Here is a 20,854-nt window from a genome sequence, read left to right as displayed (position 1 = left end):
GCAAATTATTTAAGAAGCCAAATGTAACAACTTAATGTGGCAAAGGCGCGTTTCAAGAACAGGAGTTTGCAATCACACACACATACACCCCTTTTTTTTCTTTATTTTTCCCAGAGGGCAGTGCTGCAGACGAGAGGATTTCTGAAAAGAGCCGAGGAGCGGCCTGCAGTGTCCGGAAGCAGACGTGGCATCAGGGAAACAACCGCTCAGGCACACAAGTGGCGTTTTGTGATCAAATTTATTTTTTTGTTTAAATTTCATTTACTTTGTTTTACTGTAATTTACACAAGAGACTGCCAAGTAAACTAGATATTTTACATTCACCGCACATTCCCTCAAATCTCCACAGTTGTTAGAAAAACATTAAAACCCGAGCGCCGGGCTCTCATTTCCAAGTGCCACAGATGCCAGCGAGAGTTAAGTTCATTAAGAGGAGAGGACGAGACTGTTTATTTCGCGAAATTAGCAATGATCTTCCTCGCATCCGGCGCTTTGCAGACAATGATTGCACGATGACAGAACCTATCTCGCAACAGTGCTCGGAGAGTAAACATCGGTCTTGATCCTGAGTACACAGAGGACGTCGCCGGGTGGGGCCTGGGGCTGAGGTTCAGGACACCCCGGAGTCACCACGGTCGCTTCGGGGGGGGGGGGGGGGACACGGGGCCCGTGGGAAAGAGCGGCGAGGACTGGGGGGCTGGGCTGTCAGCAAGTCAGACTACTAACGTGATGTGACTACAGGGGCTGCCGTGTGGCCGGAGGGACGGGAGGTGAAAGAAGACAGTTTTGTAACCTGAAGGCTTCAACCATTTCATCCTATTCAAGCTTCCAGGACTGACTGGCGGGAGAGAAACGCAATTCGGACAAAGGAAGCTGATAAATTCATACCTGGCTGTCCTTCCTTTCTTTAAAACAAAAAGGCGGCGGCCACTTCCAACCAGCATGTCCATGATGCGTGTTCGGGGTATGTACCAATGACATTGTACTTGAGGGCACAGCCAAGGGGGGGGCGGCGGGGGGCAGGGGGGCTGGCCCCTCAGCAGGGCCTCCTAACCGTGTGCAGGCAGACCTCACTGAGCCGCCTCTTAAATTCTTCCTATTTCCAAGTCAGCATCTCCTCCTTAAAGTGTTTCAACATGAAAAGAGCAAAACCACCATCGCTATCTAGACTCGATCGTGTAAGCTGTGAGGACTCGAGCTCATTTGCATAGTTTCCAAGCAGTAATTTCAGAAAACAGTCTTTTCCGAAAAAAGACTCGGCGGGAGCAGCGCATAGCCTACAATGCTATTAATCTCTTCATCCATTTCTCTGTTTGCCTAACAGGAGGCCTGACGATTGTATAGTGTTTATTATACATCACAAACCATCATCTCCGTTTTTTGTTTGTTTTTTTTTTTGCTATGTCTGATGTAGAAAAATACTTGAAATTTAAAATACAAAAATCCAATAAAAACCGGATTTTTTTTTTTTCTTTTAAAAGAATTTTGTCCCTCAGGGCAAACAAGTAAAAACTGGTCTATAACTTCACTCCTTACTTAACAGATATTGTCCAATTTGGCTGTGAGATAATGACCATCCAGAAATAAATCGTTATATATACATTCGGCATTTATAGTCCACATTCACTGGAATACCAACAGATTTTTGAGTAAATTTTTTCGTGGGAGTCTGATGCTTATGAGAATAAAATAAAAATTTTAAGAGACTGATTTAAAAACAGAAAAGTAATAAAAGGCTATATATATTTACACATATATTTATGTATGTGTATATATATATATATATATATATATATATATATATATATATATTATTGGTCCACAACTTGACATTTATGAAACATACCAGCTAGTATTACACTGCAGTCAATTTGTCCATTAATGGTATTACTCTGATTATTAAAATCTGTTCCAGGTATATATATATATATATATATTGAAAATATTTTCTTTTGCATTCTTGCTGAAGATAGGTACAGTACTTTGGAGAAATTGTACTAATAATCCCTTCAGTATGTTTCTATGTACATATATACACAAGTGTGTGTATTCCGATCTGTAGCTCTACATGCGTTTTATATACAGCTACAGACATACACACACAAACATATATATACACATGGTTGGGAAGCTGTGCATGTGAGCACACAGTCACAAGCACGTGGCTGGAAACGCCAACACTGTGAGATCCTGGTCAGATTCTTCTTCACTCATCACTGGCTGCACTTGTGCCCCTCACTTGACCTTGGTTACGTAACTGCAAGGGAAATGAAAGAAAGGCAAGGTGTTAACATTCAGAGAGACGCAACAACGTTAGACTATAGCTTGTTGCACACATTCTCCTGAAAACAAACAAACAAACAAACAAACAAACAAAACCTTCAATGTATTAAAACTTTTGACAGAAAATGGACCCCAACTACTGCATTTTAAAAATTTAACCTCTTGAAGATTTTGGTCTTACTAGTACTGATGGCATAACATTTTGTTTCATTGGAGGGAAAGTAAATGAGAAGCGAATACAAATCACAGAAACTTAGAAGAACTTAACAAAAAATAAGTTGAATTTTTTCTTTCTTTTTTTTTTTTTTTTTAATGAAACACTGAATTTAAAGAAAGGGCTTGGGAGGGATCCTGGCAGGGTTTGGTGCAACTGCTTCTTTTCACTACCCAACACGTCAGGTCTCCCATGTTCTATAACATAGACATGTAAGGGCAGTAACGAACTACATGGAGTGACAAGCATGTTCTGTCTTGTGCTTTTCCTCGATAAACACTGCAGTTCAATGTTAACAGATGTCAACAGTGCACTGTCAGCTTTTGTTTCCTCACACTGGCCTCAATACTGGTAGATTCTGAGGCTCTTGTATCCCCTCTAGAAAAATCTCCAACTTAAGCAAATAAATTTGTGTGAGAGGAATAAAACCATAGACATGTTTTATACTGTGAATAAAAGCTAAAGAAAAAAGCCAACTATGAAAACAACTGAAGAAGGGTCAACATAAAGATGACTTTCTGGTGTTCAGGGGGAAAAAAAAAATTCAACTTCAATAAAATGAATTATTGAGGTTGGCCCTCATGGTATGGGATAAAAGGTCTTTGACTTGAAATGCTTTAAAATATTTCCTTACTAACCACAAAAGGTCCCATTTAGAAATAAATCTATTAACTGGCCATCGACAGCTGGTTTCTAACCCAGTAACAGTAAGTAGTTAGAAATGACTAAATCCAACCTGCTCCATTTTTAAAGAAGAGTGTTTACCGTCAATTTCTAAAATATAATCGCTTACATTCCAAAATGTAAACCACATTTAACACTCAGCCTCTCTGGGCGAGTTAACTACTCATTACTAAAAAGGTATTGGTTTTCAAATATCCTTTTTACCCAGGTCTTCACTTACACAGTGTGATATTGTCTCTGACCCTACAGGGGACTCATCTAGACATCAGCAGCCGACGTGCCTCGGACGGAACCCTTCTTACGCATCTAAACGTAAAATAAAAGCATGAGCTGCTGAAATCATAGACTCTGTATTGGGTTAGTCAGGCAAGGGGAGAAAAAAAGGAGCTAGAAGAGATGGTGAAGTGACCACTGCCTGGTTATAGCCATTTCCACACAGAGAATGAGGTTCTGAGGTCCTTTTCGTACTCTTGGTCTTAAGAAAATGTTTCAAAAGGATTTTTTTTTTATTTTTTTTTTTGCACAGCATAAAAAATGTGTATCTATCCTTGAATCTAGGTAACAAGTATGTAGAGTGATGATGTAACATCATCAAAGACAGCCAAGGGTCAATGAACCGTTCACCGATATGAGAAAATGCCCGGATGGTCTGGCTCATCCTTCTATAGGCCTTGGACCAGACAGGAACGGCCACCTCCGTGGCTTCTGAGACCAACGTCCCTCCGAGAAGTTCTTTGTAGGAAGTTTCTTGAAAACCGGAAAGTGGGAAGGAAGAACAAGCGAGCACAGGAACAATGCGTGAGAAATAATGAAGGACAGACGACACAGGGATGAATCAGAAAGGACAGGAATTCATAACAATCTATAGACAAGTAAAAACCTCACTGTGAAGATGAAGGAAAAGAAAGAACAGAAAAGGAATAAATACAATACGTACACTTCTAAACCTCAACCCTCTCCTTCTACCCCATAGAAGTGCGAGTTGAGAATAAACGCAAAAGGTTTGCTCAAAGGATTCTCTGGTTGCTTTGCCTAAACCGGCATTTCTCTGCAGGATACTGGGCAGTGGCATTCCTCTCATGGCTAACCTCTCACGATGTTATTCCTTCTCTCCAGGGCCAAAAGCCATGTGAAAAAAATCCAATTCTTAAAATATTTCAGAATTAAGAAGGGCAGTACAATGTATCCAACTCTATCATCCAGTATCAGAGAAACGGGACCTCAGGAAAAGGGCCATTCCTCCGTGGTGAAGAGGACTTGCAAGCCTTAAGCCTCTTCAGGAGGCAGTGCATTCTGGGTAGGCCTAGAGGCATGATGCTGCCCACTCTGAAGGTGCTCACGAATCAGCTATCAGATGTGCAATGGAGCACTCCACCCAATGACTTGAACAAAATAACTGAAATGGGGATGTATGTTAAGATGGTCAGCACTCAATCTGAAATTTGCCTTAAGATGCTGTTGAAATAGGTACCGCCAACCCTGAACCAATGATAGGTTCCTACCAACTTCTTGGGGGAGTTAGGTTGAGTCACGTGGGTGCGATGATGACAGCTTCTAATAACTTGGGCTTCTGTGAAGCTACTTGCCTGTCTGACACCTCCTTTTCCAAGTGTCATTGCCAACTCACAAATGACAGCCTTGCAGGGAGCAGTGGCAGAGTCTGCAGGCCCCTGCCATGGGGGGGAGCGAGTTTGCACCTCCTTGTCAGGGCTCTCGTCGTGTTAACTCTGGGGCTGTTCTGTGCTCAGGTATCAGGAGACTGAGGGCTTGGGAGGGAAGAGGAGGAACCCCCTGGGGGAAGAAGAGGTCTCAGCCATGTTCCATCCAAGGGGTCCAGAGACAGGCAGGGTCCAGAGCCCAAACCTGTGAGCGCTCTTCCTCATGCTGCGGTCAGCTCCCCAACATAAAAATCAACACAAAAAAAAGCCTCTTCTGAGAGTTCAAACCCATAAAAATAAGTCTGTTTTCAGTTCTGTCGTGGTGTTGGTAAATGCCGAAGCTGAACCAGGAGTGTAAGTGAGAATGAGGGTACCATGCTGCTTTCTTTTGAATGTTCGGCCGACAGCAGCTGCTCACGAGGGCTGAGGAAGAGCCAGCAGGTATCGCTGGGGCCTGCACTCCTGGAGGGAGTGAAACTACACAAGGCAGCAGAGAAGGACTCAAAGGAGCAGCGGTGGTGGTGGTGGTGGTGGTGGTGGTGGTGGTGATGGTGGTGATGGTGATGGTGGTGGTGGTGGTGATGGTGATGGTAATGGCGGTGATGGTGGTGGTGGTGTTGGTGGGTGACTGAAGGGCACCTGACTCCTGAGTCAGGGAAGACAGAAGTGGGTGAAGTAGGTGAGAGGCATGGGAAGAAGGACAGGACATACCCTGACTTACTCCTGCCTGTTTAAGGATTTTGACTGGGCCACCTTAAAAATAAGGGGGTAAGCGAGACTCTTCCATGCTCGCCATTCGATCACCCCATTCCTGAGAGCCAGAACTCAGGAGTCAGACGAGGAGTAGGAGAAACTGATGTCAACGAGGCTTCCATGGTTCTGGCCTGGAAACCGAACCCCAATTTACATTGTTTTCTCTATGGGAAATCACGTTCCAAATTTCAAAAAAAAAAAAAGTCAACTTAAAAACTTTTGGAACAAAACCCATTCATAAGCTGGAGACTGCCTGACGTTTACTTTATGTATAAGATAAGGTTATAACATTTATTGCCTTATAAAGAAAGTATGCCCCAGTCCCTTCAGAAGGTTTGTATAAAGCTAATTAGAAGCAGATCTGCCGTAATCACCCAAAGTAAGCAATTTTAAACAGATTCTTTACGATGCTCCGTGCCAGACAAATAGATTTCTTTCCGTGCCAAAGAACCCGATTTGCTGCCACTCTCGAGTGATTAACTGGAGTTCCTGCCTCACACGCAGGCATTTGTCAAACACGCCCGCCTGCGGGGCTTCCAAAACGAAGGCTGCTGGCAGGACTCGGGGTGACTGCATGGAAACCACTAGCCTGCCCTGGACATTCCTGGGGCTCACGTCTCCCACGGGGCCTGACTTTCAACTGAAAAGAAGTGCAGGCAGTTCAGAGCAAAAGCAAAAGCAGACGTGTGAGAGAAGAGGAAGTCGGGAAGAACCGGTCTGGGGGGGAAATGGGGCGCTCAGGCACTCAGGGCCTGCTCACTGGTCATGGTGAGGTGAGTGGGTTTTAAGTTTGAAACGTGGCAGGCTGACCTCCAGGCCACGGATCACCAGTATTTCTGCCTAAAGCTTAAAAAGAAATGATTCCTTGCAAGGTGTGGGAGGGGGGGCGCCTTTTCTGGAATCAGTGATAAAACCACTCCTCTTGTCTTTTCTACAGGAGAGGTAGCTAGGACTTCCTGTGCGAACATTAGTAACTCACTGTGAGAGCAAAATGAGCCAAAGGCAACTTGGCCTGATAAAGTGGGTCTCCTAGGACTGCGAACCTGACATCATCAAAGAGAACTGATGCATGAAAAAAGAGTTTACAAACGACTGGACACCTTACAGGTGACACTCTAAATCAAGAAAGCTCTCGTCTACTTCTATGAAAAGATCAACAAAAGAGAAATCAGAACATGTAAAGAGATGTTAGTGTCTGCAAAACTTGATTTTGACAAGGACATACAGATTAAGGAATGGCTTCTAACGATGCTCTTCTTAATTCTAAGTCTATACTTACTAAGCACACACACAGAGTACTGGAAAGGAAAATTAAGGAATTTCCACAAAAAGGAGGTCTTACTGTTTCTAATTCTTTCTGGGTCTCATCTTCCATTCGCCTAATATCTTCCATCGTCAGATCAATCCACTTGTCAATCCAACAGAAAAGCTGGCGATGAAAGTTTGTAAATATCCTTTTTTCTTGCTTTTAAAACAAAGAAGGAAAGAGTAGCATAAGACGGTAACACTCTGACATTAAAGACACATGAACATTACATGTCCCAATTAACACATGAAATCTACATACGCTTGGTTTGAAAAGACTACTATGTCGATTGGTGAAATTCTTAATTTCATGCCATTACCATTTTGTAAGACAAAATAAAGATTTCCTTGTGAAACATGAAACAGTCTCTCCTTGCAAAGGAAGTACGATTTACGAGAAACTGAAAAAAAATAGTAAATGTGATGAGTACATGCTAATCCTGCATAAACTCCTGCTGGGCCCGATTTATTATTACCTTTTCTAAATGTCAATCACCACAAGGTCAACTCAAATTTCTAACTTTTCTGTAATTCAAAGAACTACTGTGAGGTAGAATGCAATAACATCCTGAGAGAGGAGACCTGGGTTCTTGGAATAAGATGTTTGATTAAGTTTAAGAATTATTACAAACTCTCCATTAATTTTTCTAATGTTACTGCATATATATATATATATATATATATATATATATAGAGAGAGAGAGAGAGAGAGAGAGAGAGAGAGAGAGAGCATATATAAATAAACCATATATATATAACTAGCGATTTTAGTTGCTGGATTATTTAAGTTTTATTAAACTTTTCCAAGGAGAGAGAAAAGTGTACTGAAAAGTGAGTACTTCACTATTTTTGGACAGCCTTCAACTTTTACAATTTTCCCATGAACAGAAGGGACTCCATCAATTATATGTGTGACTTCTATTTATCAGAACTAGATTGCTAATCTATTACTCTGATCCAAGAGGAAAGAAGGAAGCCAATATTTACAGAGTGCCTCCTTGGGCCAACTGTACGCAGGCCCAAGAATCATCAGTTTCCAGACTTTAAGATGCTTTTTTTTTTAAGCGTTAGAGCAGTTACAGTTTAAAAGTAAGATACAAAAGGGGCTTTTGAATAATGATAATGGGTACACATTCACCCTATAGGAAAAGCAAATACCAAAAGCTTTCATATTCCTTCTGTGCTTGCAGCCGTGTCTGTTTTTTATACAACTGCGGTTCTCTCCTCATGCTAGCTCAATTGTCCCTGCAGCTTCCACTTTAACAAAGAAGTCATCAAAAAGGTGATTAGAATTTGGATCCTCAGATTATGTTACCCTAGGCTCAGAGTGTAACTATTCTTAGCGAAGACCCCAAAAGGAGACGTGCTACAAAGAAGTGAAAAGCACACATGTATGTGCATGTAGGGAGAGGTCTGGGGGAGGGGGAGGGACATGGAGCTGAGCTGGGACAAGGAGCACCTCACCGGGTGAGGCCTGGCCCCTCCCTCCAGCCAATGCCGAGACCCCGCGCCCCTCGGGGCCATGCTGTATGTGGCCAAGGCTCTCTACAGAAGAGTGGGGCGAACCATCAGGAAAGCACTTTGAACAAAAAATGTTCTAGTCTTGCCCTATTGGTTTGGCTCAATGAATAGAGCATAGACCTGTGGGTCGAAGGGTCCCGGGTTCAATTCCAGTCAAGGCCACATGCTGGGTTGCAGGCTCAACCCCCACTGTGGGGCATGCAGGAGGCAGCCGACCAATGATTCTCTCTCATCATTGATGCTTCTAGCTCTCTCTCTGCCTCTCCTTCCTCTCTGAAATCAATAAAAAAATACATATATATTTTAAATGCTAATCTTGGCTAAAGCAAGCCCCTGAAAACCTCTGCTGGCATCTGTCCGGGCTGTTTCTAGGGAGGAAAGAAGGGCAGGGATTTGATACAGGAACAGTAATTTTTAACTCCCGAGAAAAAAGAAGTGGTAACAGAGAAAATATCCCAGGAACAGCTTCCTCAAATCCTAAGCTGCATGTAAGTCACTGCACTCTTAGCAGACTTTACCTTCTGGATGAAGTTTTCTACTTTGCTCTGCAGCCCCCACCACTTGAACTTGATGGTCACCAGCTTATAGGCACACATCTGAGGGCAGTCAGGGTTGTTTGCCAGCTCCTTCTAGACGAGGGACATTGAAAAGGAGAAATCGTGACTTTGATATTTATGTTTTGATTAAAACTGACAGCTGTGTAATGACATCACAGACATGCATGAAGAAAATGATAATCTCATATGTGTGTTTAACTTAGGTATTTGGATATTTGAAATCTTTTTAGGAAAAGCAGCAGAATTCCCCTGCTGCGACCATCCTTCCACCAACGAAGTTACTTCCTGACTCCACAGTTTAATAGGCGCATTGCTCGGTCTCCGATTACACTATTCAGATTTCATATTAAACACCGAATTCTATTCACATCGCACCCATAGTGAGCCTTCGACACGTAAGTGTTCCCGTAAAGCCATTAGCGTGCTCCCACCGCGAATGCGCTGCGGCACAGGAAGAAGCAATGAGGTTAGTTGTCTTCTGTGTCTTCACACACTGGCACGTGGGGGCTGGGTTTTGTTAAGTGAGGTGTTCTCAGCAGAGGGGGTATGCAAAGGGATGCTGCAGCAAAACCGATCTGCATCGAGTCTTCCAGGGCAAATCCCAAGCATCCGGACTTTAATATCCACAAATGATTACACCCGATAGTTTAGATGGTGAGGTCAGGGAATCAAATCAAGAATTGTTATGGTAAAAAAAAAAAAAGGGGGTGGGGTGGGGGTGGAGAATATATACATACATACATACACACACACACATACACACACACACATACACACAAATTTTATATATACAAAAGAACAAGGGAGAAGGGTAGGTGGGCTATCTGAATTAAAAGAGACTAAAGAAACAAAATATAATGTCTACAATTTACATAAAGGGAGCAATAAGAATTTGGATCCTGCCGAAACCGGTTTGGACCAGTGGTAGAGCGTCGGTCTGCGGACTGAAAGGTCCCGGGTTCGATTCCGGTCAAGGGCATGTACCTTGGTTGCGGGCACATCCCCGGTAGGGGGTGTGCAAGAGGCAGCTGGTCAATGTTTCTCTCTCATTGACGTTTCTAGCTCTCGATCTCTCTCCCTTCCTCTCTGTAAAAAATCAATAAAATAAAAAAAGAAGAAAATAAAAAAAAAGAATTTGGATCCTCAGATTACGCCACCCTAGATTCACAGAACTTTTAGATTCAGTCAAAAAAATTTTAAATGTGTGTTTGTGTGGAGAGAAGGAGAAAGAGGAAGAGGAGAAATGAGAAGAGGAGAAAAGAAATATGCAAAGTGTCAACAGCTGCTGCATGTATGTACGTGGAGGTGTCCGCTGTCTTCTTCCCGCTTTCTGGCTAGTGCTGAAGTTTTGGTTATAAAACAGGCAGGGCGACTGCAGTCCATGGTCTTCCTGGCCATTTCTGTGGCGCTCAGTGCAGCCTCTGCCTTAGGATCCAGACAGTAGGTGACTGTGAGGTTGAGCCAGGAGCACACAGCTTCCAGGGTGGTGTGTACAAAAGACCAGAAGACTCCTGAGCGGAGCCGGAAGAGAGCCTGCACTGGGCTCACAGCAGCGAGCAGATGCAGACCTGGTCTTACCCGCAGAGCTCAGTTTAGGGCAAAAGGCAGGTTCTTATCAAAGAATCACAGATGGCAGAGCGGGGCTGCAGGTATAGTCTAGAGCAGTGGTGGGCAAACCGTGGCTCACGAGCCACATGCAGCTCTTTGGCCCCTTGAGTGTGGCTCTTCCACAAAATACCACGGCCTGGGCGAGTCTATTTTGAAGAAGTGGCATTAGAAGGAGTTTAAGTTTAAAAAATGTGGCTCTCCAAAGAAATTTCAATTGTTGCACTGCTGATGTTTGGCTCTGTGGACTGATGAGTTTGCCGACCACTGGCTAGGGAAAGGGCCAGTGTATGAACTCTAAGCCGCAATGCGGTGTACTTACAAGATGAAAGCTGCATCTCAAATCTAACTAAGGCAGTTCCACCAGTGCCATGCTTAGCTGGTGGAGCTCAAGGGCATAATACATGCTAGCTCGCTCTCGCTCCTTCGTTCTTTCATAGTCATATTTACCACTTGGAATTTGAAAAAAAAAAAAAAAACACTAAATAAAGCTTCTTAAAAGAGCAGAAAGTCGTGTGTAACACTCTGGGGCCCCTTTTCATAAAAACCAAATTATGGAGTGAAAGATAGAGCAGCCTTTTCCAAGGGCTCTCCCCTCCTTACATTGTTCTCAGCTTCACACAGCATTCAAGGCACCACAATGCCGGCATCAGTCACAGCGTGCCACTGTCACTTCCTGTCACTTCACCTCACTCACACACCCCGCTTTCAATAAGCTCTCTGTATGAACAAATATTCTTTCTATTTAGCCACATATACATGAATTCAAAAAAAAAAAAAAAGATGAATTTCTAGGTCTTATTCTAAAACCTCAAGATTATTCTTCATTTGTGGAATCATAGCACCAGACCATAGTCCCCTCCTTCACTCTCAATAATGTTCCAGTTTCAAGTGAATTCTAAGGATAAGATAGAAGAAAAAATTCTACTTTGGTATTATTAATAGAACTCAGTGTCCTATAGAGTCCTGAATGATTGATCAGCTTTTATCAGAAAAATCTCTTCAGCAGTAACAGTTCACTTTTGAATAATGAGCTGATCCATGACTTAAATCAATGGGGTAACACCATAAGCATGTAAATAAGATTTTTACATACTGCAAACCGTCCTTTTCCAGGTGCGTTCTAGTCAACAGAGGAACTTGGAGAGCTTAGCTCTATTTTTCCACGATTTCGCTCCCATAAAACAGAGTACCACTGTGAAAATTCGGTAAATGTGCGCATGCCCCCCCACCCCCTACCGCATACTTTATGAACAAGTTTAATCCAGTTAAGTGTTAAGTGGGTGCCATTTACAACCCAATCTGTGCTAGGTATTGCCAGAGGAACAGAAGTGGCTGACAGAGGAGGGTAGTTATGTTCACAGCAGTGATGAAACCACCACTCTTGGTGCCAGCAGTCTCCTGGAAGGGCCATCCTTCGGCTGTGGCTGCTTTGGCCCCGGGCACAAACCACTTATCTGCAACTGCCCACCCCTCCATGACCTGCAGGACCCATGTTCTCCTGTGTGTCTTCCACAGCACACAGCTTCTGAGTGCCCAGCCTTCCTGAGATAATGACAAAGCCGGTCTTTCAGAGATCATTTTCCAAGAAGCAATGAGCTGAGGTCCTCTCTAACCCAATGAGTGTCACTGAAGACCTTCATCTGAAACACCATTTGGATATCCGTAGACTATAGGTCTATGATCCAGTCCATATTTAATTTTTCCTAATTTTAAACTTCTAAAGCAAACACACACACACACACACACACACACACACACACACACACACACACACATATATATAAACATGGAGTTATCAGAAATATTCTTGTAGGGGGAAATGCATACATTTTAAATTGTGAAAAGTCTTAATGCCACAAATATTTGGGAGCCCCCTCCCCAGTCAGAGCAATGTTCTAGGATCCATAGAACCCAAAGGGCCTCCCTCAAGAAGGCTCACTTGCTGGGGGACAGGACAAAGCTTCTTAAACAATACATATGTTTTCCAAATCTTTGCTCTTCATCAGTTGAAAAAAAATAGCCATAAAGCAGGCAAAACAGGATTAACACTCCTAATCTACAAGTAAATAGAATTATTTTGCTGATAAACACAAAGTTTATATAGATTAAAGCATAAAAATTTTAAAGAATAATTGAAAATAAAAGGTAAAATATGCTTGGTTACCAAAAGACAAGAATAACCAGAAATTCTATAAAATGAAAACCAGGGGCTAACAGAAGAACCCAAAATTATGAGTCATCTCTACATAGTAATTTAAATTGCATCTGTAACAGAGTTGTGAAATGTTCCCCTAATTGTATTTAGTTTGTGTGTTCACTGAATTCCTTGCATTTCACATTTCTTACTATACATGAAGCCCCCCAAACTCAAATCATGGTTTTAATTTAACGACACATATTAGGTTACGCTGAGGTATGCGGAGGAGGCCTAAGGGAGTTAGTAATGTATACCGAAGCCACGCAACGTAACTAAACAAAACCCAGCATGTTTAACTGGAATGGTGAGCAATCAGCCCATGTTACCACAAGAACTAGTTTCTTGTATCTATGACAAACAAATATACACAAATGTAGGAGAATTTAAAAAAACAAAACAAAAAAACCCCCCACACAACTACAACCAAAGGCATCGTGAAAACTCAATTTCTAAAAATAGTCTCTCGCAGTCTTGTGCTGCATACCAACTCCCCATCCACACGTTCTTATTGAAAATGTATTGGGATGAAGATGGAATAGATATATGCCACCTTCAACCAAAGGCGATGCTTTGCAAGAACACAGCAGTTTCTAAAAGACTCACACTCGCTTCATATCTTAATTTCTCAACTTCAGAGAGTCTGAATGCTCAATTTCAGCTGCTGATTTGGTAATGTAACTTTCCAACCCAGATTTCACTAAGCACGTTAAAAATAAATGATCTGCTGGGGCTGTTGCCAGTACACGCATCAGTAAATATCAACACAAGATTATAGAATATATGTGGAATGTGTGTACTGAGATTTCAAGCAAAACCCGACTCCCCGTCTCACAGCCATTCCCTCAATTCTGTTTAGATTTTGCTAGTCATTTTGATAGACCTACACTGGACATATATTCTAAGTATATGGCAAGTCCAACATCTGATTTTTATTTGGTTTGAAATAGTTACCTGAAATCTAGTAAATATCAGTATCCACTCTGAGCAACATCTGTGCTAGACAAGCTAAGTCAGACACAGAGCTTATGGCTGACAATTCAGTGAATAATGTGGGACAAACAGGAGGCTGGGGGAGGGAGACGGAGGGAAAACTTAAACCCCTTCCCTGACACAGACACACCAGTGCCATGAGAAGGTCATCAACAAAGGCCCCAGAAGGGTTCAGAGGTAGAAGGTCCCTACCTGTCTGGGCAAATGAGAAATGTTAAACGGAAGAAGTAAAAGTGAGATCAAGTTCAAAAGATTGAACTAATTGTAAGTTCAACTAATGTCACAAAAATAAGCAAAATGAAGTTAGGGGAGGAAATGTACTGCCTGTGCAAAGATAATCATGCCCATTTTCCATGTTTCCAAACTTAGTGTTTTTGGAGCTCACACCCATTTTACTAATAACAACGATGACATGCTTCATGCTTGTGTCCAATGACTCTGGGAGTGACACTATGTACAAGTGAAAAGACAAGTTCCTCCCACAGCTGGCCATCCTCCTGCGGTCTCTCTCCCCGGCAAGGTGTCCCAGTGGCCCCGATTGGGGATGGCCAGCCATCTTCTCGCAGCTCCTCATTCTCCCCCCCCGCCCCCGACTCCCAGGCAACCTCAATTGGCTAAGGGACCCCACCCATGCACGAATTTGTGCACCGGGCCTCTAGTTACATATATATATAATCCATGATGTGGTGTAATCAGAAACTAATTATTAAACTTCATTATACCACGCACTACGGGATTGCAAATGTAGATTACAGAGAGGGAACAGCTTTGAAAATGCTTTCACATCCTTCCTAGGAGTCACAGCCCTGTCTAGATGAAGACACAGGAGAACACCTCAGTCTTGTTCCTGGGGAGGTTGTCAGTAAAGGGCAGTGCTCATTGGCCTCTTGAGGACTCTCTGGGCTGCTTTCCTGCTAGTCCAAATCTCAAACAGATCGCCACAGCTAAGTTTTACCTTCTCTCCTCTGCCCCCTCCCATTTCATTCTGCCAATCACCAGCCAATAGAACCTTGTGGGTCACTGACAACCAAGGCTACGACCTTCTTTATACAGATACGAGGTGGGAAGAGAAAGCAGTCCTGATAGTAGGGCAGGAAACACATTAGCATTCCTAAAATCCACACACGCGGCTGCCCTCCACTTGCTGGGAGGATCCAGAACGACTTTTCCAGCAATTATGAGTCTAAAGCGTGACTGAGCAGGTAAACAGCATGACAAACTGGTTTTGAAATGCTAAGCCCCAACTGCCAGGGCTGCTGCTGTCTGGAGTTAACTAATGCAGGAGAGAAGTGGGACATGCCTTTATGATTACAATAACCAGTAAAAAATAATGCAATAAATTCTGTTTTCCCATATCACAGCTGTAAACCTACTTTTGCCCACCCTGTATAAAGATAAAAGTTACGCCAGGCCAGTGTGGTTCAATGGTTTAGCGCTGACCCAGGAACCCAGAAGTGGTCAGTTTGATTCCCAAATTGGGTACATGCTCAGGTTGCGGGCTCGATCCCTAATAGGGACTGTGCAGGAGGCAGCTGATTGATGATGTTCTTCTCTCATTGATGTTTCTATTTCTCTATCCCTCTTTCGAAAAATAAAAATAAAAAAAATAATAAAAACATATTTCTGGATCAACTTCTTTATTTGACCTGATCCCCTATATCCCAACATTCAGATACTGGCTGAGTCTTCTGAGAAATGTCAAGTGCTGTAAGGGATAGAAGTTTTGGCAAAGACCCTTAACGCCTAGCTTTTAGCTATCATATACATGTAGACACCAAAGCTCAAGTCTTCAGAGCCATCTGGATTAAATGAAGGAAGAAATGAGGCCTCGCCATAGGATTAAAATGACATCATAATCTTCAAAGGTGGTGTTTCAATTTGTTAAGATGACACCTCCTCACCAGATCAGGAGGCAAACTGGAAAGCTAAAGGAACCCACATGTAAACTGTTTTTCATAAACCATCTGAACAAGTAGTCATACCAATGTCACAACACACACACAGCCCCCCAAACATAAACAAACCAAAACACGCACACACATGCATGTGAAGTGCTACAGAGAAGCAAGACATTCGCATCCACAGATACATACAATTCAGCCTGAAGCAAAAAATCTCTATCAGGTTACAAGTGGCTCTCCTTTTACTATGCACAGAGTCACTTCATCGAGGGTTAAACCCTAACTAACAAAATATAATTCACGTGCTCAGATTTTTTGACACTCTTATTTTCAGAGGGAGAATGAATACACAACGAAAGCCTGCATCTCTGAGTTTTTAGTTTTTGAAAATTAAAAGGATGCATCATATTTAGGATAAAATTAAAAGGCCTGTATTCTTTTCTTTTTTTTTTTTTTTCTTAAATATATTTTATTGATTTTTTTACAGAGAGGACTAGAGAGGGATAGAGAGTTAAAAAGATCGATCAGCTGCCTCCTGCACACCCCCCACTGGGGATGTGCCCGCAACCAAGGCACATGCCCCTGACCGGAATCGAACCTGGTACCTTTCAGTCCGCAGGCTGACGCTCTATCCACTGAGCCAAATCAGTCTCGGCTTAAATGGGCTTTTAATGGATCTCCCTAAAGCCATTGTCACCTACAAATCCCCTGAACACTGGAAACACATAACTGGTATTAACAGGAATTACCAAATTCTGACAAATACCACGAATACAGAAAAGCCATGATATGACAGAGCATACAAGGTGTAGACTGGTGATCTGGAAACGCCGGATTGAATCAGAATTCGCTACCTATTCACACCTCACACATCCCTGTGGATAGCACGGAATCAAGTTTCTCCTACAACTACCACCGTGCTTCCCTGGCCTGTTTCCGATCTATGAAATGAGGCAGTTGTCCCTACCCCACAGGAAGGCTGTGGAGATTAAATACGACCTTGTACAGTGCCTGGCACCAGGGAAGAGTTCCTTTTCCCCTTTCCAGTCTGGTGCAGATAGGCGGTAAATACTGCCGTGATTCAGAGGAAAACACCGCTGTGGGATGAGTAAGAGGAAGTTTTCAGGGATCCTGAGGTTTCCCTGGCTGTGAGTGCCCTCTGGAGTTTGTGCTGGGAAGGCGGGGCTCCGCTGAGGGGCATCAAAGGCCTTCAAAGCTGTGAGCGACCAGGCAGCATTTACCCAGAAGCCCTCGCACTCAGTCCTGGGGAAGAGGGTCCAGACGGGATTTCTTCTTCCTTTTGCTGTAACTCCCCTGCACTCCTTCCCTCCTCTCATACTCAGAAGGCAGGGATCTCCACCCACCACCCTTCCCCATGCTACCTCAGCGCCACGATGAGTATTTTGATTGACAAGTAGGGGCCCCTAAGCACGGATAAGATCAAGCCAGACCACAGGTTTCTAGTTTTCTATGCTGTATTACCAGCTAGTCATCCTTCTTGCTCTATTTTTCCTTCGCAGGAGTAAACAGATGGTTTAATTAGTCAATCTTGATTACCCTAGTTATTTCTAATCATGGTAATTCACTGAAATTCAGTTAAGCAGTACGCGATTTATCAGAGTAGCTACATCCACCATCCTTTGGCAAAAGTTAACAACCAACAGGCAAATGGGTAGAAAGGTATAACAATCAGCCAGCACTCTCCCAGAGAAATAATAAGCTATTGTTAAATAAATATGCACACACAATGGGGGAAAAGACTGCGATATTACAACCGGAAACAATGTAAAATTCACATTTTTTTCTAAAAACTAAAGCTATTCTAGAATTTCAAATAGTCTTAGTTGATAAAGACAAATCAGTGCTAGTTACAAAGGTAAAAACTGCAAACAAAGAGGGAATAAAAATTGTACTCCAAGTTCCTAAGAGTTTGGAAATTAGGTCAAGTCATAGTGTCAAACGATCGTTGTGCCTGTAATAAAATGGGTTAGGCGTTCCTTCAGCCAACACTTGAGCCTAAACACAATAGCTGACCATGTAATATAGAAATGCTTTTCAAGTTTACATTAAAAAATGGATAATTGGAAGAAAATCCAGTATTTAATTCACCTCTAAGTCTCAACCGGTGTCCTTCGTTCCCTGTAAAAGTCCTGTCAACGGGAGAGTTATTACTTATTGGAGCAAAATGGCCTTCTAGAAGACATGGCAACCTCAGACGCTGTCCACTGCCTGCTGCCTAGCCCAGCACTCTCTTAGAAGGCCAATGTTAAATCGCTTAAGATTCCTCTGAAGGCCCAGCTAGAAATCTGGGTAAGGATAGGGATTTTTTAAAAACCCATTCGAGTAAATTTAGATCATGCACACTGAAATTTGTCCCTTGATTTGGAAATGGCATATATCACTTTTCCGGATATTAAGTTAAATGTCTCTGGTCATGGCCATTAAACTGGGAGAATCTGGACTTGAACTCTACCCAGAGAACAAATGTGAAAATAGGATAATTATGAATCATTTTCTTAGAGAAGAAAGTCAGACTCATTCTTCATTTTAATTGACACTCAAGACACTCTACAAAACAGCCTGACGCCTGTGCAGAACCACGCCATGGCTTACTTGTGGGGCTGTTACACTAATCCTCTCCCTGCAAGCAACAACTAGCTCCCAGACAGATTCGTTCCTAAGTAAAATCCTGGTGGTGGGAAACCTGCTCGGGGCAGGTTTAAGTCGCTAAGCTCCTCTTCTCCTGTCAAAACAGCTATAATAACTTGCCATCAACACAGTAAACCTTCTGTAAAGGTTTGTCATTTAGTTTAACAAACGTCTCTAAAATGCATTATATTTCTACAGCACTTTAACCGATTACCTGGACATGGCTTTTCTTTCTTCCCCAAATAAAATAAAGATATGCTCTTTACTAGAAAGCAACGACTTGCCATCACCATTGTTCTCTGGTGCCCTGCTTTCCGAAATATAACGATTAAAGGCCAGGAGCATAAGCTTGGGTGAAGGGAGCATGTACCGTTTTTACTCAGACTAAATTTAAACGAGAAACGCCCACTTCACATGGATTTTTTGTACTGCTTCAGGTCTCAAAAGAGAACAATACAATCCCCAACGACTCACTCACTCGTCTCTTCTAAGAGGTATCAGAATAGCATTCTGCCGAAAGTGACAGCCTGTCTCTGTTCTGCTGGTTAATGCAACACAGACTTGCGGGCCAACTGCAACTGGCTGTGAGTCCTTATCGCAAATAAAACTATTTTGGTGCCATTTCTATTTTTCACTCGAACGTCATCAGCTCCTCCAGACTCGAGCCCTGTCAAGCGTTCTGCTGCCAAGACTCTGCCTGTCAGAAAGGTCAGCATCCAGTACCTTCCAGTTGGGTCCCAGAGGGCCTCGCTTGGTCTTGGTGGACTGGAACAATGCTGGGTCTTCGTCCGCTTTGTAGTCCTGCAAAGCAAAACAGAGTCAGAAGGGAAGAAAACCAGAGAACATTCTTTCACTTTGTCAGAACGGCGCTTTGCAGCTACTGATACACACGACAGCAACGCATTAGGCTTATTGTGCTTCTGTATAAAATAGAAGTAGGAGAACGCTTCTATAAGACATTAAGTTTTCATGTTGGTTCTCTCTGTTTTTAAACGTTTACCTTAAGGCAAAATAATTACATCATAAAAGCTAACAGAAGTCTTGACTAGCTGTCTACTGGTTTATTGGAGAGCTATCTCCAAGAACAAATCTTCTAATATTTTCCCATAGTTCCAGTATTTTGATATAAGTATAATCACATTCAAGAAATAAAACATGACCATCCCAGTCTTATCAATACCCACAGAAGATACCCATGGTTGGTTCTGTGGTGGATGCCTCAACCAGGAAGTTATCCTCTCCAAACCCTAGTCCACGGAGAGCCATGGGATACACATACTGTGCCTTCCTCGTGGAAGAGGTACCCTCACAGCCGTAAGAGAAAAGGGAGGGGTTATGACTCCTCAGGGGCACCGCTCTAGCATTTAGCTTTTATGCAAGGCTCTAGTGTGTGTAAATTTGATTTTCCTTAATATACTCTCCCCGATAGAACAGAGAAAATCTTTTTAAACCTGTTTGCTTTACAAAAGTTCTGTTGTCAATACACACATATAAGCGCACAATCTATAGGAAGAAATAAAAAACTACCTATGAGGAGCTAAAGCTCAGGTGTAGAGGAGTTGTAATAATGACAGTGAACAGGTGAGTGGTCAATTAAAAATACTACAAGGAAAGAGCCCTCCCGAATCAAGCAGAACTCTGGAGCCGAGTCCTTCACACGTGCCGGGATAAGTCAATATGACAAATTGTTGTTCTAGAGATAAGCACTGAACATATTCCAAAGCGCAACACAAACTTTCACAAATCAATGAAAACATGCTGAGAAGCAGCCATTCAAGACTGAAAAGCTAGTCCTGGCCGGCGTAGCTCAGTGGATTCCTAGTCAGGGCAACCAATCCGTGAGTTTCTCTCACATCCATGTTTCTCTTCACCCGCCTTTCTCTCTTCCATTCTTTCTAAAAAAATCAATGAAAAAATATTTTCGGGTGAGGATTAACAACGACGAGACTCAACAGCTATTCAGTAAGTGCCTATGACATCATAATTCCTAAAGAGAAAGTTATAAATGTGAGGAAGAAAAAAATGTGAGGTTCAGGTAAAAACAAAACAAAAAAAAACCAAAAAAAACCCCAACACTTTAAAGATAGCTGGGTACATGTACGATCCTGACCTCAAAGCTGTTTAAAGGTTGTCTAAGAAGCTATAAAAAGGACCAACAATCAGCTAAAATTACTACGCAAGCAAACTGAGCAGGCCACACAGGGTCTTGCTGCTTAAAATATGCCATGTGGGGTAGCCGCAGGCATTGGTCAGCCAGCATTACCTAGGAATGACAAACTGGGGTGAGCCGGACAACTGGGGTCACTTCATGTGTCTGGTCACATCAGCAGAAGTTCAAGTACCGTCAGCAAACATGAATTCTGAGACTCCTATTTAGAACCACACCCTAAAAATGAACAACTTCACCGCTGACTGAGAAGAGAATCAGTGGCACAGGGTTGGTTTCCCAAGCTCCGGATTCACCACAGAGCTAACATAGATAATCATGGAACTCCACAGGACTCTGCCTTCATGGAACTCCACAGGACTCTGGC

The 20,854-nt window shown here is 42.7% G+C and overlaps 1 protein-coding gene across 2 annotated transcripts in view; it reads right to left on the bottom strand.

Moving 5' to 3' along the window:
• Positions 1 to 219: 219 nt before the first annotated feature.
• The window catches only part of PITPNB (phosphatidylinositol transfer protein beta), a 56,163-nt gene continuing 35,528 nt past the window's right edge, over positions 220 to 20,854 (bottom strand). Inside the window, exons 8-12 of one of the 2 annotated variants that reach the window (XM_084868226.1) lie at positions 19,044 to 19,121; positions 8,937 to 9,047; positions 6,935 to 7,057; positions 3,402 to 3,487; positions 220 to 2,257 (exon numbers count right to left, since the gene is read on the bottom strand). In XM_084868226.1, coding sequence (XP_084724352.1) covers positions 3,440 to 3,487; positions 6,935 to 7,057; positions 8,937 to 9,047; positions 19,044 to 19,121 — 360 coding nt within the window. In that variant the 3' untranslated portion in view covers positions 220 to 2,257; positions 3,402 to 3,439. The remainder of the gene's footprint in view (positions 2,258 to 3,401; positions 3,488 to 6,934; positions 7,058 to 8,936; positions 9,048 to 19,043; positions 19,122 to 20,854) is intronic. The other variant, XM_084868225.1, reaches the window with a different exon arrangement.

This window comes from Pipistrellus hanaki, assembly GCF_964339955.1.
Source record: "Pipistrellus hanaki genome assembly, chromosome: 19".
Lineage (NCBI taxonomy): Eukaryota > Metazoa > Chordata > Mammalia > Chiroptera > Vespertilionidae > Pipistrellus > Pipistrellus hanaki.
Note: the sequence above shows the minus strand (reverse complement) of the source record. Positions and strands in the feature narration are given on the sequence as shown.